This window comes from Bos indicus x Bos taurus, chromosome 8 (genome assembly GCF_003369695.1).
Source record: "Bos indicus x Bos taurus breed Angus x Brahman F1 hybrid chromosome 8, Bos_hybrid_MaternalHap_v2.0, whole genome shotgun sequence".
Classification (NCBI taxonomy): Eukaryota; Metazoa; Chordata; class Mammalia; order Artiodactyla; family Bovidae; genus Bos; species Bos indicus x Bos taurus.
The window spans coordinates 36880114-36907204 of record NC_040083.1 but is presented as its reverse complement, the minus strand read 5'-3'; the positions used below and the strand labels follow the sequence as shown (position 1 = coordinate 36907204).

Sequence of the window (27091 nt, the reverse complement as noted above, 5' to 3'; positions counted from 1 at the left end):
AACACTAAATGCACCTCCTACTTTGCAGAACTAAGGCAATGTCTCTTTTCCCTCTGAAGATTCATCCCTAAAACAAACCATGGCCTCTAATTTAGCACTGACAGAAGTGAAAGCAAATTCAAACAATTTTAACTACAAATTCTAAGCTATTTTGGGGAGGGGATGGAGGGAGATTATCCCTAACTGCCTTTAGATATGGCAGAACAGTACTTTGCTCACACCTAGTTAAGTGAGTCCAAGTTCAGTTCAGTTGCTCAGTCGTGTCCCACTTTGCAGCGGGACGACTGCAGCAACGACAACCCCAACGACTGCAGCACTCCAGGCCATCACCAACACCCAGAGCTTGCTCAAACTCATATCCATCAAGTCAGTGATGCCATCCAACCATCTCATCCTCTGTCTTCCCCTTCTCCTTCTGCTTTCAATCTTTCCCAGCATCAAGGTCTTTTCCAATGAGTTGGTTCTTCCCATCAGCCAGCCAAAGTGTTGGAGTTTCAGCTTCAGCATCAGTCCTTCCAATGAATATTCAGGACTCATTTCCTTTAGGATTGACTGGTTGGATCTCCTTAGTCCAAGGGACTCTCAAGAGTCTTCTCCAACACCACAGTTCAAAAGCATCAATTCTTCAGTGCTCAGCTTTCTTCATAGTCCAATCCTCACATCCATACATGACTACTGGAAAAACCATAGCTTTGACTAGACAGACCTTTGTTGGCAAAGTAATGTCTCTGCTTTTTCATATGCTGTCTAGGTTGGTCATAGCTTTTCTTCCAAGGAGCGTCTTTTAATTTCATGACAGCAGTCACCATCTGCAGTGATATTTGAGCCCCCAAAAATAAAAGTCTGTCATTGTTTCCATTGTTTCCCCATCTGTTTCCCATAAAGTGATGGGACTGGATGCCATGATCTTAATTTTCTGAATGTTGAGTTTTTTTAAGTCTCCTTTTTCATTGTCCTCTTTCACTTTCATCAAGAGCCTCTTAAGTTCTTCCTCACTTTCTGCCCTAAGCGTGGTGTCATGTGTGTATCTGAGGTTATTGATATTTCTCCCAGCAATCTTGATTCCAGCTTGTGCTTCATCCAGACCAGTGTTTCTCATGATATACTCTGCATATAAGTTAAATAAGCAGGGTGACAACATATAGCCTTGACATACTCCTTTCTTGATTTGGAATCAGTCTGCCAAACCTAATTTGGCAGTATACTTTGGGCAAGTTTATTTGGAAAAAGCTTTTATTTGATTAAAGATTCATACTGGTATGAATCCTGAGAAACATGCTAAAATTATAATATATACATTTAAGAGTTATGTTATGTATCCAGGAAGTCAAGCCAAGATGAGCAAACTGTAATTTGGTTTTAAAACTAAGAAAATGTTAGGACTGAAGCTTTCCTTCAACAGAATGGGTTACCTTTTAAAGAAGGCAGTAACTTGTCTTCATGGGTATTTTAGTGGATTATCGTGTGTCATGGGGGGCTTGCCTGGTGACTCAGTGGTAAAGAATCTGCCTGCCAGTGCAGGATATGTGGGTTCAATCCCTGGGTTGGGAAGATCCCCTGGAGAAGGAAATAGCAACCCGCTCCAGTATTGTTGCCTGGGAAATCCCATGGACAGAGAAGCCTGGTGGGCTACAGTCAGTCAGACATGGCTTAGCAAATGAACATACACATGTCATGCGTCCTCAAGGAAGTCCCCTGCTTTGGCTCCCCTTCTAAGTTAAAACTTCTGTATTCACTAACATCACATAACTGAATTTAATATTTCACTTAAATATTTTATATTGAAAAACCTTCTCAGTTGGATAGATATATAATCACTCATGCCATGAACTCTAGTGTAGACAATGCAAGAGACTTATTGTCATTTGTGAGGCTTAATAGACTTGTATACTTATATACAATATCAAAAAAATAGCCCTAAAAGGTATCTACTTATTCAACCTACCATCCAAAATGTAGACATTGTGATTCACAGTTGAGTTGAAGAGTATTTGTCTGCTCTGAAAAAATAGCTACACACAACTTTAGAAACCACAGTATTGCAGAAAAAAAAATTAAAAACCTAGTAGGAAGCAGACTTCTCTCAGGCATAAAGTGTCTAATTTTCAGTCTTTATCTCAAAAGCAACTGAGTTTCATCACAGAAACTTTTCCAGTGCTTATGAGAAAAGAACAAAACACACATACACACACACACACAAAACTACAAAAGATTTTGAATTTCTCTCAAGTATTTTGGTACTTAAGCTTTTTATTTTATGCTGATTTTTATGCTTATCCAATTGTTTCATAAAGGTAATTCTTGCTTCCTGGGAACAATCCTAGTTCTGAAAGACAAGAACAAGTCCAAACACCATCGCTGAATGACCCTGGGCATATCACTAGGACTCTGTTTTTTAATGTTCACTTACCACCAATGACATAACCTCCTCAGAGTAGCTGGTAAACTCTCAAAAGGTCATGGATCTGACAATGCTTTGGGAAGTATGAGCAGTATGCACATACATGTTTTATGTATTTCTGTGTATTATATGATACCTACCCAGGATAGTAGGTGCTGACCCAATTATAGGAAAAGTATGATAAAAAGAACTATTGAAAATAACTTTAGCTAACTTTCCCATTTGGTTTATCACTTCCTCTCTCTCTATATATATTTACAATTATACCCTCCTTCCTCAAATAAGACACAGAACCTCTTCTCTTTTCTCAGGGATTTATTGGTCCCTGTGGAGCCTGCGAAGAATGCCATAAACAGTCATTGACCATGAATGACAATCCATGTTTGTCTTTTCAGTCATGTCGTATCTGCCGGACTGAAGTCTGTCAATGTCCACATTTCTGTCCAGAACGCTTATAAGTGCCATTCTTCCTGTGTGTGTCACGGGGACGTGGAGGGATGACAAATTCACTGGTGGCACTTTCATCCAGTGCGGAAGGCCTTCCCTTTGGGGTCTGACAGGATGACCACACCCCAGCAAGCAATGCCTAGGGGGGAAATAAACAAAACAGTACTTGATGTGCTAGGAAAGTACCAAGTGCTTTCATATATGGCAACTCTAATCCTTGAAGATTTCTTATAGAAGAGTGAAGCTCAGAAAAGGAAAGTTGAAAGAAAAAAATTTTTACTTTCCCTATGCAAAAAAGTAATTGATCTAAGCAATCTAGTTAAGACAATAAGAGACATGAAAAATTAAAATTCTACTCACTCAATTGATCTAAAGAGCTAAAAGAATCACCACATTTTACCAGAAGACATCTTGACCATCACTTAGTATCCTTACAAGTAATAACTATGGGGTCACAATAGGCAGAAGACCTCATACGTGCGCTTTGAACCCATGTCTACAGTTTACCTTCAAAGGCAAAGGTCAGGTGCCCTCACTCAGTCTTTCTCCACAACCTAGAAAAGAAGCATGGGTTTTGGTGACACATAAACCCGGGATCAAAGACTGGCTGTGTGTCACATCCTGGATGTCTGACTTAAGACATCTGGGTTTGTCAACAGGAAAATGGGACTACCATGCTCATACCTATTTCTAATAGCTCTCAATAGGATTAAAAAGATTGAGGCTCGAGTTCTCCAAAAAAAAATACACACACACACACACACACACACACACACACACACACACACACACACACACACACACACACACACACACACACACACACACACACACACACACACACACACACACACACACACACACACACACACACACACACACACACACACACACACACACACACAGTGTTATTTAAGAAAAAACAAAGCAAAGAAAGTATCCCAGCAACTACTTCTTCCCTCCCCGCGCGTCTTACTGGAGGGGATGCCTGCGGCCACGTGACCAACCCGGGTGCCTCGCCCCCCGCCCCCCCACGCCCCACGTGTCTGATCTCCGATCTCCTCTTCTCCCTCTCCCTCTCCCCCGGCCCAAGGGTGGTGCCCAGACTCTCACTGATGCCGAAGATCATCTGCGCAATAGTCCCAGGACCCGGGGGATATCCCAGCTTCATGGGCTTCCGCGCCATCCAGTACACATACCCGCCTGCCCCTATCAGCCCCGACCCGGAGAGCACGCGACAGCTCCAGCAGTTATTAAATAGAGGGGCTTGCGCTGGAGAGGCTGGCGCTCCGGGTGCAGTGACCTGTGCGGGCTTAGGGGTGGAGGTGGTCTCAGGGGGCGCAACGAACTTGACCGGCTCGAGGGGCTGTGAAACGAAGGAACCCATATTAAGAAAATGAGCCTCAGCCCCAAGTCGGGTCCCGTGAACTGACGTAAAAGATGTGCCCGGAAGTAGCGCCGGCGCGCTGCACCGGAAGCTGCCTGAGGGCCACTGGGAAATGTAGTTTCTTCTGCCCCTGGGAGGGAAAGGAATGAGGAAGGGCCTGCTGTCCTGGTGTGGTGTGTGGCTAAAACTTTGGCCATTCCAGAGGCATGTTTTTGTTGTTGTTTAATCCCTCCCAGTCATTTTAAGAATTTAACCAACTCCCTAAATGCCTTGAAATCTAAGTCTCCATAGAGGAAAAGTCTGCGTTTCTCAGTATCCTAATAGGAAAGATGAGGCCTCGGGTGTGTCACTTCACGTGACTATAAGTGTTTGACTTAAAAAGAATTAAGTAGTGTATGCCTAACTTTATGCTGGACACTTTGCTAAGCGATTATCTGCAGTATGACATTCACTATTCTCAACCCAACAGGGTTATCAGTTTCCCAATATATGACAAAACTGTTAGGTAACATAGCCGTGGTTGACCCAGTGTCTGTGAGGAGATAGAATCAGATTTCTTAAATGCTACAAAATGTGAAGGGACAACACAGATATAAGACAGTTATTCAAAACGGATCTGAATAATCTCCGTAAATACTTTAAATTTCTCTATAGCATTTTTCATCCCATCTTTTCTTCAGGGAGGGTTGGGCACATATTTCTTGTGCTGGATTGTTTGCAGAGGATTATTGATAGAAAGACATTTAGAGTTCAGAGGCTGTTTTTGATAGAAGAGATGGACAAAAGCAGGATTAACTTCAGGTTTGAATTTTTCTGATATACAGTGGCTTAAAAATTAACATGATAAAAAAGAAAATTTACTATTCCTTCTTCTAAAACAGGATGTGATTTTGGGAAGGCTAGAAAAAAGGCAAAAATAAAAATAGGGTGTGTGTGGGTATGTGTTAGTTGCTTAGTCATGTGCAACTTTGTGACCCCATGGACTGTAGGCGACCAGACTTCTCTGTCCATGGAATTCTCCAGGTAAGAGTACTAGAGCAGATTGCCATTTCCTTCTTCAGGGGATCTTCCTGACCAAGGAATTGAACTCAAATCTCCTGCCTTGCAGGCAGATTCTTTACCCTCTGAGCTACCATGGACATAGAAAGACATAAAGACAGATATTTAACAAAAGGAAGGGTCTTTGAAATTAAGTAGCAGATAACCTAGTATTCCTTTTCTCTCCAAAGAGAATACTTTGTTAAATATTTGTCAGTTTTTCTGTCTATGTTTATGTGTTGAATAGTTGAAAGACAAAGGTTTTGGAAATTTGGGATCTGTACCTGGCTCTGTCACTATGAGTCAGGCATATGACATGGAAACCATTATTCTCTCCACCTGTAGTTACCTCATGTTTGACACTTGAAATAGGTAATATATAATTTCTTTCCTAACTTTAAAATTCTATTATTTATTAGTAATCTCTCTTTAGTTAGCATTGTATTAAGTGCTGTACCAAATGAATTAATAGTATTTTATTTAGAAATTCATAGTTTATGGCTGGTGCTTCTTGCTATGCCCCAATAAAATATTCTTATAGCACATTTAAATTCTCCTTATATATGTGGAAAATCATTATTTAGCAGTGGTTACCAAACATTTTGATTACAATCCTCTATGGATTGAAAAAGACTGAGCCCACAAGATAATTTATATATGCCTGTTTATGATTTATAAGTTATATATTAATGTGTTACTTTATGGGCTTCCTTGGTGGTTCAGTGGTAAAGAATCTGCCTGCAAAGCAGGAGCTGGAAGAGCAGTGGGTTCACTCCCTGGGTCAGGAAGATCCCCTGGAGGAGGGCATGGCAATCCAACCCAGTATTCTTGCCTAGAGAATCCCCATGGACAGAGGAGCCTGAAGGCTACAGTCCACAGGGCCTCACAAAGTCAGACATGACTGAAGTTACTTAGCACAGCACAGTACATGCTACTTTATGTACTATGCGTGCATGCTAAGTATCTTCAGTTGTGTCTGACTCTTTGCCACCCTGTGGACTGTAGCTTGCCAGGCTCCTCTGCCCATGGGATTCTCCAGGCAAGAATACTGGAGTGGGTTGTCATGCCTTTCTCCAAGGGATCTTCCCAACCCAGGGATTGAACCTGTGTTCCTGTGGTTCCTGCATTGCAGGCAGATTCTTTACACCTGAACCACCAGCCAGAGAAGCCCTTATATACTATGAAATAGCATATTAATATATAATTTATAAATCATAAATAGGTATACATAAATTCTGAGAAAAGAAGCCAAGTGAAAGGCAAGGAAGAAAGGAAAAATACACCAAAATGAAAGGAGAGTTTCAGAGAACAGCAAGGAGAGATAAGAAAGCCTTCTTAAGTGAACAACACAAAGAAATAGAGGAAAACAATAGAATGGGAATGACTAGAAATCCCTTCAAGAAAATTGGAGATAGCAAGGGAATATTACATGTAAGGATAGACACAATAAAGGACAGAATGGCAAGGGCCTAACAGAATCAGAAGAGATTAAGAAGTGCCAAGAATACCCAGAAGTGCTGTACAAAAAAGTCTTAATGACCCAGGTAATCACAGTGGTGTGGTCACTTACCTAGAGCCAGATATCCTGGATGTGAAGTCAAGTGGGAAGGCATTACTATAAACAAAATTAGTGGAGATGACGAAATTTCAACTGAGTTATTTAAAATCCTAGAAGATGATGCTGTTAAAGTGCTGCATGCAGTAAATCAGCATATTTGAAAAACTCAGCAATGGCTACAGGATTGAAAATGGTTAGTTTTCATTCTAATCCCAAAGAAGTGAAGTGAAGTCGCTCAGTCGTGTCTGACTCTTTGCGACACCATGGATTGTAGCCTACCAGGCTCTTACGTCCATGGGATTTTCCAGGCAAGAATACTGGAGTGGGTTGCCATTTCCTTCTCCAGGAAATCCCAAAGAAGGGCAGTGCAAAAGAATGTTTAAACTACTTTGCAGTTGCACTCAGTTCACATGCTAGTAAGCTTATGCTCATTATCCTTCAAGGTAGGCTTCAACAGTTCATGAACTGAAAACATTGTTATGTCCAAGCTGGATTTATAAAAAGGCAATGGAACCAGAGAGAAAATTGCCAACATTTGTTGGATCATAGAGAAAGCATAGGAATTCCAGAAAAACATCTACTTCACTTCATTGATTATGTTAAAGCCTTTGACTGTGTGGATCACAACAAACTGTGGAAAATTCTTAAAGAGGTGGGAATACCAGACTACTTTACTTGCCTCTTGAGAAATCTATATCCAGGTCAAGAAGCAACAGTTAGAACCAGACGTGGAACAACCAACTGGTTCCAAATCAGGAAAGGAATACGCCAAGGCTATATATTGTCACCCTGCTTTTTAAACTTATATGCAAAGTACATCATGCAAAATTCCAGGCTGGATGAGTCATTAACTGGAATCAAGATTGCCAGGAGAAATATAAAAAACCTGAAATATGCAGATAACACCACCCTAATGGCAGAAAGCAAAGAGGAATTAGAGAGCCTTTTGATGAAGGTGAAAGAACAGAGTGAAAAAGCTGGCTTAAAACTCAACATGCAAAAAATGAAGATCATAGCATCTGGTTCTATCACTTAATGGTAAATGGAAGAGGAAAAATTGGAAGCCATGACAGAGTGTATTTTCTTGGGCTCCAAAATTATGGTGATTGTAACCATGAAGTTAAAAGATGATTGCTCTTTGGAAGGAAAGCTATGACATAGACAGCTTATTAAAAAGAAGAGACATCACTTTGCTGACAAAGGCCCATACAGTCAAAATTGTGACTTTCCAGTAGTCATGTGTGGATATGAGAGTTGGACAATAAAGAAGACTGAGTGCTGAAAAATTGATGCTTTCGAATTGTGATGCTAGAGAAGACTCTTGAGAGTCCATTGAACTGCAGGGTGATCAAACCAGTCAATCCTAAAGGATATCAACATAAACATTCATTGGAAGGACTGATGCTGAAGCACGAATGTTTTGGCCACTTGGTGCAAAGGAGCCAACTCATTGGGAAAGACCCTGGTGCTGGGAAAGATTGAAGGCAAAAGAAGTGGATGACTGAGGATGAGATGATTGGATGGCCTCACCAGCTCAGTGAACATGGATTTGGACAAACTCTGGGAGGTAATAAAGGACAGGGAATTGTGGCATGGTGCAGTCCATGGGGTCACAAAGAGTCAGATAAAACTTAGCGGCATGCTACTTTATATATTATAAGGATAAGATAAAATAATAGAAATGGAAATTTTAATATTTTATCTTATCCCAATAGAGCTGCATTGTGCAGCTCTGTGGATATCATGGTTATTAAACATGTGATTCTACTAATTATATCTTATCTAAAAGCTTACCTTCTTTAGTGTGCTTAGAGTTAAGAATGTTGGAGAGGACATCTTTAATTCTCCAAACAAATATTATTAGAATGGCCTATTATAGATTTTGCAAATAACAAGCAAGTTTTTATTTTAACCAGTGCTTTTTTTTTTTTTTTAAAGAACCTTCCAAAAGATGTGTTTGCTCTCCTCTCGTTGCCTATGTCCTCTCCTACAGATTTCAAACATGCAGAAGGCACTAAAAAGTACTTACTATTAATAAAAAGTGTCCTTCACACTTCGGTTCACTCTCATCAACAAAGTCAGATTCATCAGTTTTTTTCTGTGTCTCTTCAAAGACGTCTGTGTGCTCTTCTCCTCCAGTGATTTTGAGAATCATTCTCTTAACAGTCAGTGAGTAAAGAGCTTCTTCATTCTTTTGTTTGGATTCACAGGATTCCATTGTATGAATGGAATGAATATTTATATATTGACATTAATAGACTTTTAGGCTGCTTCCATTGTTTCACTATCACATATCAGTTCAGTTCAGTTGCTCAGTCTTGTCCAACTCCCATGAACCGCAGCATGCCAGGCCTCCCTGTCCATCACCAACTCCCAGAGTTCACCCAAACTCATGTCCATTGAGTTGGTGATGCCATCCAACTATCTCATCCTCTGCCATTCCCTTCTCCTCCTGCCCTCAATCTTTCCCAGCATCAGGGTCTTTTCCAATGAGTCAGCTCTTTGCATCAGGTGGCAAAGTATTGGAATTTCAGCTTCAACATCAGTCCTTCCAGTGAACATCCAGGACTGATCTCCTTTAGGATGGACTGGTTGGATCTCCTTGCAGTCCAAGGGACTCTCAAGAGTCTTCTCCAACACCACACTTCAAAAGCGTCACTTCTTTGGTGATCAGCTTTCTTTATAGTCCAACTCTCACATCCATACATGACTACTGGAAAAACCATAGCCTTGACTAGACAGACCTTTGTTGGCAAAGTAATGGCTCTGCTTTTTAGTATGCTGTCTAGATTAGTCATAACTTTCCTTCCAAGGAGTAAGCATCTTTTAATTTCATGGCTGCAATCATCATCTGCAGTGATTTTCGAGCCCCCCAAAATAAAGTCAGCCACAGTTTCCACTGTTTCCCCATCTGTTTGCCATGAAGTGACTGGACTGGATGCCATGATCTTAGTTTTCTGAATGTTGAGCTTAAGCCAACTTTTTCACTCTCCACTTTCACTTTCATCTAGAGGCTCTTTAGTTCTTTTTCACTTTCTGCCATAAGGGTGGTGTCATCTGCATATCTAAGGATTTGATATTTCTCCGGGCAATCTTGATTCCAGCTTGTGCTTCTTGCAGCCCAGCGTTTCTCATGATGTACTCTGCATATAAGTTAAATAAGCAGGGTGACAATATACAGCCTTGACGTACTCCTTTTCCTTTTTGGAACCAGTCTGCTGTTCCATGTCCAGTTCTAACTGTTGCTTCCTGCCCTGCATACAGATTTCTCAAGAGGCAGGTCAGGTGGTCTGGTATTCCCATCTCTTTCAGAATTTTCCACAGTTTATTGTGATCCACACAGTCAAAGGCTTTGGCATAGTCAATAAAGCAGAAATAGATGTTTTTCTGGAACTCTCTTGCTTTTTCGAGGATCCAGCAGATGTTGGCAATTTGATCTCTGGTTCCTCTGCCTTTTCTAAAACCAGCTTGAACATCAGGAAGTTCACGGTTCACATATTGCTGAAGCCTGGCTTGGAGAATTTTGAGTGTTACTTTACTAGTGTGTGGAGGGCTGCCTTCTATGGGGTCACACAGAGTTGGACATGACTGAAGTGACATAGCAGCATCAGCAGCAGCAGAGATGAGTGCAATTGTGTGGTAGTTTGATCATTCTTTGGCATTGCGTTTCTTTGGGATTGGAATGAAAACTGACCTTTTCCAGTCCTGTGGCCACTGCTGAGTTTTCCAAATTTGGTGACATATTGAGTGCAACACAAAGTGAAGAAGAACTAAAAAGCCTCATCAAGAGGCTTTTCACTTACATCAAGAAAGTGAAAGAGGAGAGTGAAAAAGTTGGCTTAAAGCTCAACATTCAGAAAATGAAGATCATGGAATCTGGTCCCATTACTTCGTGGGAAATAGATGGGGAAACAGTGGAAACAGTGTCAGACTTTGTTATGGGGGGCTCCAAAATCACTGCAGATGGTGATTGCAGCCATGAAATTAAAAGACGCTTACTCCTTGGAAGGAAAATTATGACCAACCTAGACAGCATATTGAAAAGCAGAGACATTACTTTGCCAAAAAAGGTCCATCTAGTCAAGGCTATGGTTTTTCCAGTGGTCATGTATGGATGTGAGAGTTGGACTGTGAAGAAAGCTGAGCACTGAAGAACTGATGCTTTTGAACTGTGGTGTTGGAGAAGACTCTTGAGAGTCCCTTGGACTGCAAGGAGATCCACTCAGTCCATTCTGAAGGAGATCAGCTCTGGATGTTCTTTGGAAGGAATGATGCTAAAGCTGAAACTCCAAAACTTTGCCACCTGATGCAAAGAATTGACTCATTGGAAAAGACTCTGATACTGGGAGGGATTGGGGGCAGAAGAAGAAGGGGATGGCAGAGGATGAGATGGCTGGATGGCATCACGGACTCAATGGACGTGAGTTTGAGTGAACTCCGGGAGTCAGTGTTGGACAGGGAGGCCTGGCGTGCTGCAATTCATGGAGTCGCAAAGAATCGGAAATGGCTGAGCGACTGAACTGAACTGAACTGAACTTTCACAGCATCATCTTTCAGGATTTGAAATAGCTCAACTGGAATTCGATCACCTCCACTAGCTTTGATGCTTCCTAAGTCCCCCTTGACCTCACATTCCCGGATGTCTGGCTCTAGGTGAATGATCACACCACACAGTTCTTCTGTGTATTCTTGCCACCTCTCTTAAAATCTTCTGCTTCGATTAGGTCTATACCATTTTTGTTCTTTATTGAGCCCATGTTTGCATGACATGTAGTGCCACAATAAATAGCCTTGTGCATAGATCATATCACAAGCATATGCATCTTACAGTATACTTTAAAAGGGTACAGTATTTATATGCTTGGTGAACATTAAGAAGTTATACCAGTTTACACTCTCACCAACAAGTAGGAAAAGACTTGTTTCTCTACCCAGTTTCCCCAAAGTAGTGAATTATTGAACTTCAATCTCCACCAATCTGATAGGTGAAAATTGTTTTATTTTCTTTTTATGAGTGAGCTTCTTTATGTATATTGAAGGACCATTCATATTTCCTTTTTTGTGAACTGTGAATATTTTTTGTCCATTTTTCTCATTGGATTGTATTTTTCTCATTGATCTAGAAACTCTTTATAATTAGTGAGGTTAACGTTTTGTTTGTGACTTAAATTCACATATTTTTCTCCCAGTTTGATATTTGCCTTAATTTGCTTGTTTACTTTTTACTGTATACATTTTTTAAACCTGTAATCGAGTTTATCATTTTTACTTTCATAGCTTCTGGACTTCCTGTCAAATAGAAAGGCCTTCCATTTTCTATGGTTTCCCCTGATATTTTGATCTTTTTTAAAAAAAGTAATTAAAAATTTAAGACATTTGGAATTTATCCTGTTTACTAGTTGTCAGGAATGAAACCAGATTTTCTTTTTTGTTTTCCTTTTCTTTTTTCAGACCCATTTTTCTCAACACTGTTAATCAATAATCTACCTTTCCCCCACCTATTTGAAATGCCACCTTTTGTAAAAGGCCATATGTGAACTTCGTAATCCGTTCTATGATTTGTCTGTTTATCCATGTGCTAGTGTCACACTGTTGTAATTACTGAAGCTCTGTAATGGATTCATACTTACAGACTGGTCCCTCTCTATTACTCTTCTATTGCAGACTTCTCTTGGCTAGTTTTACTTGTTTATTTTCCCAAATGAACTTTTGACTCAGCTTGATTATTTTGCCAAAGTGATGCTGACATCTTTATTAGACTAGTGTGAAGATTGTAGGTTAATTTAGGGAGAAATTATATTTATATGATGTTGAGTCACCCTGTCTAAGGACAAGGAATGCTTTTCCTTTTGTTCATATCTTATTTTGTGTTCCTCTGTATCATTTTAAAGTCTTTTTCATAATGATCACACACATATTCTGAGATAGTTTAATGTTTTGTGGTGTTTTTGAAAATAAAGGATTTTTCCTTTTGTTGTGTCTTCTAACTGGCTGTTGTTTGACTGTAAGAAGGATATTGATTTCCATGTATCCTAATATTGAAATAACAGTGACTTCTGTTGAACCATTGAAATGTGGTTGCTAGTTTTGTATGTGTGTGTGTGTATAATCTTTGTTGATTTTAGAGATCACTTTTATGCCCACTTCATAAAAATAAATCAGAAACTTTATTTTTATGTACCCTCAGTTCACTTCAGTTCAGTCACTCAGTCGTGTCCGACTCTTTGTGACCCCATGAATTGCAGCACGCCAGGCCTCCCTGTCCATCACCAACTCCCAGAGTTCACTCAGACTCACGTCCATCGAGTCAGTGATGCCATCCAGCCATCCCATCCTCTGTCGTCCCCTTCTCCTCCTGCCCCCAATCTCTCCCAGCATCAGAGTCTTTTCAAATGAGCCAACTCTTCGCATGAGGTGGCCAAAGTACTGGAGTTTCAGCTTTAGCATCATTCCTTCCAAAGAAATCCCAGGGCTGATCTCCTTCAGAATGGACTGGGTAGATCTCCTTGCAGTCCAAGGGACTCTCAAGAGTCTTTTCCAACACCACAGTTCAAAAGCATCAATTCTTCGGTGCTCAGCTTTCTTCACAGTCCAACTCTCACATCCATACATGACCACAGGAAAAACCATAGCCTTGACTAGACGGACCTTTGTTGGCAAAGTAATGTCTGCTCTTGAATATGCTATCTAGGTTGGTCATAACTTTCCTTCCAAGGAGTAAGCGTCTTTTAATTTCATGGCTGCAGTCACCATCTGCAGTGATTTTGGAACCCCAAAAGATAAAGTCTGACACTGTTTCCACTGTTTCCTCATCTATTTCCCATGATGTGATGGGACCGGATGCCATGATCTTTGTTTTCTGAATGTTGAGCTTTAAGCCAACTTTTTCACTCTCCACTTTCACTTTCATCAAGAGGCTTTTTAGTTCCTCTTCACTTTCTGCCATATGGGTGGTGTCATCTGCATATCTGAAGTTATTGATATTTTTCCCAGCAATCTTGATTCCAGCTTGTGTTTCTTCCGGCCCAGCGTTTCTCATGATATACTCTGCATATAAATTAAATAAGCAGGGTGACAATATACAGCCTTGACGTACTCCTTTTCCTGTTTGGAACCAGTCTGTTGTTCCATGTCCAGTTCTAACTGTTGCTTCCTGACCTGCATACAGGTTTCTCAAGAGGCAGGTCAGGTGGTCTGGTATTCCCAAGTCTTTCAGAATTTTCCACAGTTTATTGTGATCCACACAGTCAAAGGCTTTGGCATAATCAATAAAGCAGAAATAGATGTTTTTCTGGAACTCTCTTGCTTTTTCCATGATCCAGCAGATGTTGGCAATTTGATCTCTAAACATAAAATGCCATTGGAATTATCTGCTGTTTAAAAGTTCTGTTAGCATTTTCCTTTGAATTGTCTAATGCAGGCACCTTATTATATTGGGATGAAGGGGAGTGGAGAGGGAGACTCTTTGATTTTGTTTTCTTTTTTGTATTTTGAAAATCTTTAAAATATCTCCTGTAAATAGTTTTGATAAATAATATGCTTCTGGCATATTATCTAATTCATCCTAATTTTCAAGTTTATTTGCATTGAGAAGAGTAGTCCTTTACAATTCCATTAATTTTTTATTTAAGTTTTTTGTAGCCTGTAAATTCTATATTTTATATAAAGCAAAAAAAAAAATCTTTGCAGATGTGATTAATTAAGGTTCTTCAAATGGATTGATTATGCTTGGGTTGTCTGGGTAGGTCCTAAGTGCAATCACAAGTGTCCTTATAAGTAATATGAAGAGGGAGATTACACAATGGAAGAGAAGAAAGTATGACCACAGAATCAGAGATTGCAGAGATAAAACCACAAGTCAAGGAATGCTGGCAGCCTCCAGAAACTAGCTGTAAGAATCAAGAGACAAATTTCCCTTAGAGCTCTTGAGGAAGCAAACCTTACCAATACCTTGATTACAGTCCAGTGACAACTGATATCAGGCTCTGATCTTGACACTGTAAGAGAATAACTTTCTGTTGTCCTAACCCACAAAGTTCAGTATAGCAGCCACAGGAAACTAATGAATACATGCAATTAAACCTTTGTTCGAGTCTGCACTCTGAAGCGCCCAGGTGAAGGCAGCAAAGTATAACCACTTGGGATAGTACTTTCTTTTCTTAAGGTTCTTGTATTGGTCTAGTATTTTCTGATATTGAATATTACTGCAGAGAATTCTGAGGCCAGGCCAGTTTATTCTCTGTTGTAAGTAACTAAATGTTTTTGTCTAGATGCCCAAATGGTTTTCATTTTTCTTTTCCTTTTTCACCTTCCTTTCTTCCTTCCTTCTTAAAGTTGTTGAAGTCCAATAACATCTTTACTAGAATATTTATCTTTGTGGACTATTCTAGCTTATTTTTCCAGGTATTAACCACATATATATATACACATTCTTATCTTTATTCCAAGAATATTTATCTGAATTATATCACTTTCAAAGCACAATTATTTTGTTTTCTTATAATCAAACACTGCCAATGGGCATTACTTCCACTATGCGCCATTAAAGACAAAAGGATATTTCATTGGATATTTTGAAATAATGCACTATACAACAAAAAAGTTAAATTTACAAAATAACTTGACTAACTATGTAAACTGATAATTAAGAGCAAAACTAATCATTTATTTCTTTCCTCATAAATAGAAATCTAAAGGATTCTTTTAGTCATAATGTTTTATGTTGAAGTTGCGTAGTGTGTGATACATAGTTTCATCTAGAAGGGTATACAACTTATAAACCTCATATGAATTAATAAAATTTATTTTAAAAAAATGAATACAAAGAGCCCTAGGCTTTCATATTAAAATTTGCCATTGAAATATTTTTTATAACATAGATGGTTACATAAAACATTTTTATACATCTATAACCTTGAAAACAGAAATGTAAGTGTTTCTTGGACTAGAACTCTCAGTAGCCATTTGGATTATAATAAGAAAAATTGAACCTCTCAGTTTACTGTCTCCCAAATCTTGAAATCTTTAGCTTGAGTCAAAAAGTGAAATTTGCTACATATTTCAGTTTCTTGTCTTGGGTCTGCCTTTTCTCCTGAAGTACTGACAATTTATGCACTTTTAGGGAATATCTCTGGCATGGTGGCTTTCTCTGTATTGTTCTTGTTGTTATTAATGTCTGTGAGCTATATTATTTATCCTCTTTTCCTCCTCTGCCATACTTTTCTATTTTACTTATTTGAAGTTCACTCAGAACATTCTGAAAAATATTCCTCTAAGAGAAGAAATTTTAGAGGTGGAAAATTAGAATAAGACTGAGTATTGGTATGTCCTTGGCTTTCCCTATATTTGCCACCAACTTCTGCCAGATTGGTGATGTTGAAGTTTTAAATGTGATGACAAACTCCATAACTCTGATTTGTTTTTGAAAGAAAATCAGCATCTATCTATGACATCATTTTTATTAGAACTTTTGGAAGACTCTCCTTTTCAGCTTTTCATTGTTTATTTTCTTTCATTTTTTTCATTCTTAGCCTCAAAGAACTCCACATGCCTCTTTAGTTTTTATTTTTTCCACATCCCTTTTTAGAAATACAGTTTTGGTTATATACTCATTTATAGGTGTTTTAATAATCTTCTTGAGCTTTGCTCCTTATGCATAGCTCTGCTAGCTTGTTCTGTTGCTGATTTAAATAGATCCCACAAAAATAGAGTGCCCCTAAATTTCTGCAGGTGTGTCTCTGAGGTTGGCCTCCATTTCTAGAAAAGAAAGGACCTGCACTTTTAACTTCCACAGCAGAGGGTTGGAGATACCCGAGGATGAGGAGCAACATTCTTGTCCACATTCTGCTGGACTTCATACCTTTAAATACTTTTCTTTTTCCACCTCTCCAGAATGACCAATAACTGCTTTGTGCAACAATCCGTTTGCAATTCCAGTAATAAATGGGCATGGTTAGGCCATGTCAGCCCATAGACTCAGAAAGATATATGTCTGCCTTTTTGTGACAAGAAACAGCCTCTCCCTATTTCCCTGCAGCGAACAGTCTGTTCTTTTACTTTGTAGACGAGTATGTTTGGGGACTCTTCATTGCCTCTACAGACCTTGGGATGGGCACTGGCAGAGAGCTGTGGCTGCAGTGTCAGCACGTGGAGGAGCACAGCCATGCGCCGTGGCCTGCCGCAATCCCTCCCCTGTGCTCTGGGGGCCTGGAGTGGCTCAGCAGCCTTCTTGCTGTGCATGCTACATGCTCAGTTGTAAGTGACTCTTCCAGACCCAGGGATTGAACCCAAGCCTTTTGCATCTCCTACATTGGCAGGTGGATGCTTTACCCTTGTGCCACCTAGGGAGACCCCTTCCTCATGCTATACTGTTGTCAAAATGGATCTGCCTTTTAACTATTTGTTCTATTTTTTCTTTTTTTCAATTTAAAAATCCCAGTTATATACCCTGTTGTATCTCTTTTTCATTCACTTTCATAGTTATTTTAGCTTTTCTTCTTAATATGTTTATAACAGTGTCTGTTCTTCCTTATATTCCTCTACTTTATCCTTCAAAATTTGATGGTTTTATTTTTTCTCCCACTGATTTTCTTGAGCTCTGACAGCTTAAATTTTATCTTCTCCTTCTGTCTAGTTATCATATAAGTTCTTACATTTGTGTTTTGAGCTCTTCCTTCATTGAATCACTTGGTTCTTAAGTTTTTAAAATTTAAGGAGAGAGATTTGGTCATAATTTTTATATGCTCCATGAGAATATTCTTTGGATGTTATTATGAGTCTAACATTTATTTTTTTTCTCATAGCTTACAATCCTTTCCTCTTTCCTTAGCATATATTTGAATATCATGATTTTGTTCCCTTATTTACTAAGTATCTCTGAAAAAGTGAGTTTCATCAGCCATTAGGAGCAAGTTTACATTAGCACAGAGCCAGAATTAATTCTAGGCCAGTTGGAATTATCCCTGTGGTTTAGGGAGTCTTATGTAATTTTAGCCTGCTTTTCTCCTCAATGAATGGAATAGGCAGCTATGATTTCTTGTTTATTTCCTTGTCTTGCTTTGTATTGTTTTTAATCAAATCTTTTATTCTTCTCTACTGCCAAGAGACAGTGCCTTCTTGGTGGACTTCCCTGTTCAACACTACCTTCTTTACTTGAAGGAACAAACTAGTTCTAGGGAACCTAGAGGTTAGGTTTTGCATCTCAAGGTGTGCCCTTATCCTTCAAAATTATGCTTTTCTGCCTTGTTCTGATACCTAAAGCTATAATTCCCCAACTGTGATGTCTCTTCTTTCCAATACGCTCTGTATGATCACCATTGCTACAGTGACTGTGTGTGTGCTTATTGCAATGGAGCCTTATCAGCCTTGGTCCTTGGTCATTATAATGAGCAGAATGTACCTCTTGATTTGTTTTGTATATGTAGAGTAAGAGAGAAATTAAAAAAAAATTATATCCCTGAGGTTTGAGGTTGTTTGTTACTGCAGCATCACTTGGCCTATTTTGACTAATATACTCAGTTCACAACTGTTACCCTAGAGGACAATTGGAAATAATAAGAGGCACTTTTGGTTGTTGTAATGGCAGTATCCAGGGGCCGGGGATACTAAATCTCTAGTAATGCTTACAACAGCATTATGTAATAATGATTGCTTTGCTGAAATGTCAGTGGCTCCCCCACTGAAAAAATGCAGTAAAGGATAAAGTGCCTTCCTAAAATGAGTGCCTATTATTAAAACCTGTCTTAATTTGGCATTTAGGGAGGTCTTTTAAGTAATTCAGATAATTTCAAATTTATATATCTATATGCTTATTATTTCCTAAATATAATACCCATGAGTGGACTGTTAGAATTTTTTAAATTTGTATCATTCCCATATTGTTATTAATTTCTGGTAAATATCTGTGGATTTCATTAGAGTAAAATATCTTCATGAGTCCATGTTTGACAAAGTGCTTTTCATGTTATGAGTGCACATTAGTAAAATGTGGGTTCCCCTTTTGTTTTCTGTAGTTTGAACTGACAAGAGGCTTGGAAAATAAACAATTGAAAAAGACATTCCCTAAAGGTAGCCATCAAGTGTAATAAGACTCAAGTCAAATGGCCCAGCTGTCACTGTAAAATACAGCCTATTGACTTCCTTCTCACTAGGGAAAAGCACTGCTTGCCACTTACCACAGACAGCATGGAGAGAAAGTATCACCCTACGAACGGCAGGAGGGCATGTCCCTTGTGTAGCTGAGAGAAAGGCACAAAACAAATCTGGTTACATATGTTCCTAGTAGGTAACCACACATTTTTATAAGAGGTGAGTGTGGGGTTTCATAACTGTATTTTAGTGTCAGAATTAACAGCTCCACAGTTAAAATATAACAGGATGACCAGCAACATTTTAAAAAATAGATATATATTAAAAAGTAAAGAAGATCAGCTAGGTGCAAACTCCTAGTGGTGAGAAGTAAAGCGGGCAGCTTACACAAAGATGAGCAGAATAGAGCCTGCCTTCTGGGCATCTGGAGTCTTATCTGGAAGCTAAGCATTTTTGTTATTCAGTGCTCAGTTGTGTCCAACTCTTTGCAACCCCATGGACTGCAGCACGCCAGGCTTCCCTGTCCTTCACTGTTTCCCAGAGTTTGCTCAATCTCATGTCCATTGAATAGTGATGCAATCCAACCATCTCATCCTCTGTTGCTCCCTTCCCCTTCTGCCCTCAGTCTTTCCCAGCATCAGGGCTTTTTCCAGTGAGTCAGATCTTTGCATCAGGTGGTCAAAGTATTAGAGCTTCAGCATCAGTCCTTCCAATGAATATTCAACATTGAGTTCCTTTAGGATTGAATGGTTTGATTTCTTTGCAGTCCAAGGGATTCTCAAGAATCTAGCACCACAGTTTGAAAACTGCAGTTCTTTGGCGCTCAGCCTTCTTTATCAGCCAAGTTTGCTGATATATTGAGTGCAGCACTTTACAGCATCATCTTTTAGGATTTGAAATAGCTCAGCTGAAACTCTATCATCTCCACTAGCTTTGTTTTTCGTAATGCTTCCTAAGGCCCATGACTTTACACTCCAGAATGTCTAGCTCTAATAGTCTTTATCATTAAGATATCTTTTGTACAGTTCTTCTATGTATTCTTTCCACCTCTTCTTAATTTATTCTGCTTCTGTTAGGTCCTTACTGTTTCTGTCCTTTGTCATGTCCATCCTTGCATGAAATGTTCCCTTGGTATCTCTAATTTTCTTGAAGAGATCTCCATATATGTATAAACAAATATAATATCAATAAGCTGTGATAAATGTTATAACAGAGGTAGTAAGAAAATTTAGTGAGAAGGTAGGAAGAAAAATTTTAATTGAAAGGAGGCATAAGAGTTAAATCTAGGAGGAAAATGTTTGAAGTTGAACCTTAAAAGAAGCCTACTGTGTGGACTGCTGAATAATATGTAAATATCACTGACCTCATTGTCTTAGGGTTTGGTTAAGAGATGTAATAACTAATATCAGTAACACATTTTGCAGTTAAGTAGTGCTATTATAGATATTATTTTTATGGGTGTATTAATATTAAAAGATGATTTATACAATTAGAACCTGAAAAATATGCTTTTAAATGATTTAACCTAGAGTATTCTAAAAATGATTACAATAATTTACCACTGAGTCCGCAGCTTATGATTCCATGTGTGTGTGTGCAAAGTATGTTCATGTCTTAGAAAAAGGCAGCTAGTATGCACTGCAGATGCCCACATTACTTCAATCTACCAATATTGACTCTTTGCAGTACCTTATTCAACCAGAATAAAACATGAAAATATCATTCAAACTGATGTTTGAGTAAATTCTGTCCTTGTAAAAGCATCCCCTCTTATAGCCTGGTACTAATGTTTACATTCATCAAATTCAAGGAGTTGTATGTGAACTATTAAGCACAGACAACTTGGGTTGTATGTGTATATGTTTCCTTTGGTCTGGATACTGGTATTGATTAGATGAGGAATAAATAGGGTGGCCTTTCTTCAGGAAGTAACACTTCATAATGTCTTAAATCTTGTTAACCTAGAAGTGTCTGATGTATATACACAGCTGAGGAGGAAACACTGTTAAAGTACATGTCAGTGAACCCAGACCTTGAGAGCTGTGAGCAAAAAAATGATTTAATTATTTCAGTTCTTCCCATAACACTTATTCACTTCAACAGGATGCCAGTCTACTCCCTTGCTCCTTATTACTGTCATGAGAAAGGAACTCATATTGATCCCCCTTGTAATCTTTTTTAGGCCTGGTGGGTGTTGCATGGTTGAACATCTGGGAATGCTGTTCTTTGCTGTCCAGTGAATCAGCAGAAGGGGCGATGGGCCCCAGGTGTCCTGCAGCCAACTGCGTCTCAAGGTTTGCTGACACTAATCCACACAGCATTGTACTGTCAAGTTAGATGGCTCTGGGTTTGCTGTTGATGTGAAACACACATAGCCCAAGGGAGATAACTTCTTGTGATAAAAATGCAGTTTTCTTGGAATTTTAATTTATTCCAGAATTTCCTTCCAGAGAGCATATCCTGGTAGTTTACTGTGGTTAGTATGAAGAGTGAAGTGGCAGAAGAGAAAGAGGATGAGGTGATAATAGAAATGAAAACATCTGTGCTATTTTCCAGATTGCACACCATCTAGTTTAATATAACAGTACAGTGACAAAACTTTATTATTATCCTTGTTTTACAGATAAGGAAATTGAGGTCTGGTAGGGTTAAGAAATTTGTCCTTGTTGTTTAGTTGCTAAGTTGTGCCCAATTCTTTGCATCCCATGGACTATAGCCTCCCAGGCTCCTCTGTCCATGGTATTTCCCAGGCAAGAATACTGGAGTGGGTTGCCATTTCCTTCTCTAGTTGTGACCTAGGGATCAGACCCACATCTCCTGCAATGGCAGGTGAATTCTTTACCACTGAACCACCAGGGAAGCCCCTAAGTAGTCTGGCTCAAGGTAACTTGCTGTTAGGTGATAAAGATGAAAAAAGTACTAATTGGCCAGACAGTCTGGATATGCTCTACTGAATTAATAGATTCAACCCTCATAACAACCTGTGTAGCAGAGACCAACACTGATCCCATTTTTTTTTAAAACAAGGATGAGAATCCAGATACTAGATTCATTTAGTTTAAGTGACTAGACTTGAATCTAGGTCTTCAGACTCCAGAACCCAGTCTGTACTGTCGTGCAGTCATGTGGTGTCCTCTGACTGGAAGTTGATATTTCTCTCCACATACCATGCTGAGAATGCATTCATCTTTAGAGCATTTTGCACACTGCCTCACACAATTTAAAAAAATATTATAATTGAAAGCTACTATAAATGTGTGACCAGTAAGGCTATATTTGCCTATTACCTTTATTATAAAGATTTCTGAAAATTTTACAACTGTCATCAGAATCATCAAATGCTGCATCCCACTAAGCTTTCATCTGCATAAGGCATGTTTTCAGGTTGTGGCTGGAAAGACTGAAATTGCACGACAAATGTGACTTTTCTAAATTGATAAGGTGTCAGTGGCAAGTCAGCCTGACAATTCACAGCAGCAAGGAAAGTTCTCATTGACTTGACTACATGCTACTCTTTACTGGCCATAAGCCCTCTGAGCTCACAATGTCATTTAGAAAATGTCTGAAGTTTTCCAAGTGCTTTCAGTGCATTCTTTTGTTCGTGCCCGATAACAACATCCTTGGGTGACAATTGTTGTTATTGTTTTACAAATAAGGAAACTGAGAGCTAGAGTCAGAGGTTAAGATTCAATTCACACAATGAGGAAATGGAGGAACCAAAGTCCAGAGCAGCTTCCCTGACTCAAAGGTCAATGCTAGCCGTTGCCACCTCACATTTTTGTTTAGATTTCTGTTTCCTTATATTCGTTATGAGCCACCAGAATCTGAAAATACAAATGTAATAAAGTGTCATAGTGGGTGGCTTTCTGAAATGCGTGAACCAAAAGCAAAATTTGATGGGCCTAACAGTGAGATCTTAAAAAGTGCTCTCAACAAACATTCATCCAACACCAATTTATTTAGTCCCTACTTTGCCCATGACATCATGTTAAATTATGTGAGCTATATAAAGAAGCAGGGGCCAGGTGTGTATGTGTTGTGTTTAGTCACTCAGTTGTGTCCTATTCTTTGTGACCCTTTAGACTGTAGCCCTCCAGGCTCCTTGAAAAGCCTTCCACTCAACTCAATTTTTAGATGTACAACAGTTTATAGGAATCATGTTGTGGTAATTGTATGCATATCTTATTTCACCAGTAGAACTAAAATCAAATTGATGATGGTACCTGTGTCTTATTTATCTTTAAATTTCACATAATGCCTGGCTCAGTATCATTCCTGCTGAATAAATGAATGAATGAATAACAGTGTAGAGAGTCAGGACTCTTCCTGTCTTGGAGCTTATGACCTACATGGAAAGATAAGAAACTAAATTAAGTAAAGGACAAGATTGATATGTGACTGTAGGGTAGAGAGATGAGAAGCATGATTTCTAGTTGAGATGATCAGAGAAAGCTTCATGAAAGAGGCACTTGTTGAATGAGAGGTAAATAATAAGGACTTGTGCTATCCTTTTTTAGAGCAATATTGGATAGACTAGCTTAGTGAAAACAATAAGTGGGAGATTTAACTCTTCTAGCATCCTAGTACTTTTGCCTGGAAAATCCATGGACGGAGGAGCCTGGTGGGCTGCAGTCCATGGGGTCGTGAAGAGTCGGACACGACTGAGTGACTTCACTTGGACTTTTCTCTTTCATGCATTGGAGAAGGAAATGGCAACCCACTCCAGTATTCTTGCCTGGAGAATCCCAGGGACGGCAGAGCCTGGTGGGCTGCCGTCTATTGGGTCGCACAGAGTCGGACACGACTGAAGCAACTTAGCAGCAGCAGCAGCAGCATGTAGATGGGCAGAGTGGACCTATAAAACATTTTTGTTGAATGAATGATGATTAAATCTTTCCAACAAAAATTTTAATGTATTAACTTTTAAAAATGAAATACTGTTGAGATATCTTGGTGTTACTTGAAGTCAGATTAAAAAAAATGTCAAAACACTGTGATCAAGGATCTTGCCATCCTCATTTAGCCCTTCTAGAAATCACAGAAATACCTTATAGAGTGCTTTACTCTTATAGAGATTTAATAAACCTATACAATTCAGAAAAGTATTTTAGATGTGTAATCAAAGAATGAAATGATATCTTTGAGAGGTTGTCTCATTTCCTTGAGAAGGAGAATGCCAAGCCCAAACTCTTTAGTTATATCCTCATTCCTACGTACCCCATATAATTTTAACATCTTTCAGCAGCTTGGTAATAAAAACTAGGATATGAACATTCCTGCTTAATTCTGAGTCTAGGTTACACTTTAGTCTCCACATTGATCATTTGGTTTTATTTCATTTCACAGAAAATCACTTGCAGTGCCTCCTAGGTTACTCTCAGAGCTAGGACTTTTACAACAGCAATAAAAAGAGGCATCATTTACCATAAGGCATTTTTTCCATTTGATGGCAATGACTCATGGTGCTTTCTTTTACTCAGAAGTAAAATAATAATGCTTCTATTTGAAATGTAAGGGCTTTTTATGTTTTCTAAATTTTGCCTGGAGTTGTAATGATCAAAAGAATAAATAAGACCTTAAAGCATTAATTATGGAGATGGGATTTCAGTTCGCTTTTATTACAACAGTAAGTAATAAACACATTTAGTGGACCTTCCAAATACTGTACTTTCATCTGAATCCTTTTAAAAGATATTTGAAGAACAGTGTAAAGAAAAATGTCAACTATGTTAATATTGCTAGTATAAATTATTTGGTTTTGGTAATCACATTTCATGCCCTATATAAATTCCCATTGAAAAGAAGCCCCATTTGAACTTTTGTTGTTCTGTCGTTCACTCACGTTCAACTCTTTGAAACCTCATGGACTGCAGCACGCCAGGCTTCCCTGTCCTTTATCATCTCCTGAAGTTTGGTTAAACTCATGTCCATTGAGTCGGTGATACCATCCAATCATCTCATCCTCTGTTGCCCCCTTCTCCTCCTTCCATCAATCTTTCCCAGCATCAGGATCTTTTCCAGTGAGTCAGCTCTTTGTATCAGGTGGCCAAAGTATTGGAGCGTCAGCTTCAACATCAGTCCTTCCAGTGAATATTCAGGTTTGATTTCCTTTAGGATTGACTGGTTTGATCTCCTTGCAGTCCAAGGAACTCTCAAGAGTCTTCTCCAGCACCACAGTTAGAAGGCATCAGTTCCTCAGTGTTCAGCCTTTTTTATTGTCCAGGTCTCACATCTGTACATGACTATTGGAAAAACCAAAGCTTTGACTAGACAGACCTTTGTTGGTAAAGTAATGTCTCTGCTTTTTAATATGCTTGCTGGGTTTGTCATTGCTTTTCTTCCAAGGAGAAAGTGTCTTTGAGTTTCATGGTTGCAGTCACCATCCTCAGTGATTTTGGAGCCCAAGAAAATAAAGTCTCTTGCTGTTTCCATTGTTTCTCCATCTATTTGCCATGATGTGATGGGACCAGATGCCAGATCTTCATTTTTTGAATGTTGAATTTTAAGCCATCTTTTTCTCTCTCCTCTTTCACTTTCATCAAGAGACTCTTTAGTTCTTCTTCATTTTCTGCCATTACGGTGGTATCATCTGCATTATCTGAGTTTATTGATATTTCTCCCCGCAGTCTTGATTCCAGGTTGTGCCTCATTCAGCCTGGCATGTCACATGATGTACTCTGCATATAAGTTAAATAAGCAGGGTGACAATATACAGCCTTGATGTACTCCTTTTCCTATTTAGAACCAGTCTGTTGTTCCATGTCCAGTTCTAACTGTTGCTTCCTGACCTGCATATAGGTTTCTCAAGAGGCAGGTCAAGTGGTCTGGTATTCTCATCCCTTTCAGAATTTTTCACAGTCTGTTGTGATCCACACAGTCAAAGGCTTTGGCGTAGTCAATAAAGCAGAAATGGATGTTTTCCTGAAACTCTCTTGCCTTTTTGATGATCCACCAGAGGTTGGCAATTTGATCTCTGGTTCCTCTGCCTTTTCTAAAGCCAGCTTGAACATCTGGAAGTTCACGGTTCACTTACTGCTGAAGCCTGGCTTGGAGAATTCTGAGCATTACTTTACTAGAGTGTGAGATGAGTGCAATTGTGCAGTAGTTTGAGCATTCTTTGGCATTGCCTTTCCTTGGGATTGGAATGAAAACTGACCTTTTCCAGTCCTGTGGCTACTGCTGAGTTTTCCAAATTTGCTGGCATATTGAGTGCAGTACTTTCATAGCATTATCTTTTAGGATTTGAAATAGCTCAACTGGAATTCCATCACCTCCACTAGCTTTGTTCATAGAAATGCTTCCTAAAGCCCACTTGACTTCACATTCCAGGATGTCTGGCTCTAGGTGAGTGATCACACCATCATGATTATCTGGGTCATGAAGATCTCTTTTGTACAGTTCTTCTATGTATTCTTGCCATCTCTTCTTAATATCTTCTGCTTCTGTTAGGTCCATACGATTTCTGTCCTTTATTGAGCCCATTTTTGCATGAAATGTTCCCTTGGTAGCTCTAATTTTCTTGAAGAGATCTCTAGTCTTTCCCATTCTGTTGTTTTCCTCTATTTCTTTGCATTGATTGCCAAAGAAGCTTTTCTTATCTCTCCTTGCTATTCTTTGGAACTCTGCATTCAGATGTTTATATCTTTCCTTTTCTCCTTTGCTTTTCACTTCTCTTCTTTTCACAGCTATTTGTAAGGCCTCCCCAGACAGCCATTTTGCTTTTTTGCATTTCTTTTCCACGGGGATTGTCTTGATCCCTGTCTTCTGTACAATGTCATGAACTTCCATCCATAGTTCATCAGGCACTCTGTCTATCAGATCTAGTCCCTTAAATCTATTTCTCACTTCCACTGTATAATCATAAGGGATTTGATTTAGGTCATACCTGAATGGTCTAGTGGTTTTCCCTACTTTCTTCAATTTAAGTCTGAATTTGGCAATAAGGAATTCATGATCTGAGCCACAGTCAGCTCCCGGTCTTGTTTTTGCTGACTGTATAGAGCTTCTCCATCTTTGGATGCAAAGAATATAATCGATCTGATGTCGGTGTTGACCATCTGGTGATGTCCATGTGTAGAGTCTTCTCTTGTGTTGTTGGAAGAGGGTGTTTGCTATGACCAGTGCATTCTCTTGGCAAAACTCTATTATCCTTTGCCCTGCTTCATTCCGTATT

The 27091-nt window shown here is 39.1% G+C and overlaps 1 protein-coding gene and 1 long non-coding RNA gene across 5 annotated transcripts in view; one reads left to right on the top strand and one right to left on the bottom strand.

The window, feature by feature from the left end:
• Positions 1-27091, top strand: part of LOC113897041 — an 876355-nt gene that overhangs the window by 196313 nt on the left and 652951 nt on the right. For both annotated transcript variants that reach the window (XR_003512220.1, XR_003512219.1), the window contains exon 3: positions 21101-21212. This is a non-coding gene — a long non-coding RNA (uncharacterized LOC113897041). The remainder of the gene's footprint in view (positions 1-21100; positions 21213-27091) is intronic.
• Positions 2233-4298, bottom strand: DMAC1 (distal membrane arm assembly complex 1). Of its 3 annotated transcripts, XM_027549306.1 has the most exons (3): positions 3962-4298; positions 3356-3402; positions 2699-2987 (listed from the first exon to the last, which is right to left on the bottom strand). In XM_027549306.1, the coding sequence occupies exons 1-2, from the start codon at positions 4233-4235 to the stop codon at positions 3371-3373; spliced, it is 306 nt and encodes a 101-aa protein (XP_027405107.1). In that variant the 5' UTR covers positions 4236-4298; the 3' UTR covers positions 2699-2987; positions 3356-3370. The 3 variants fall into 3 exon arrangements, with proteins under 3 accessions (XP_027405105.1, XP_027405106.1, XP_027405107.1); XM_027549304.1 differs by lacking the exon at positions 3356-3402 and having other exon boundaries at positions 2233-2987; positions 4048-4297; XM_027549305.1 differs by lacking the exon at positions 3356-3402 and having other exon boundaries at positions 2233-2987; positions 3962-4291.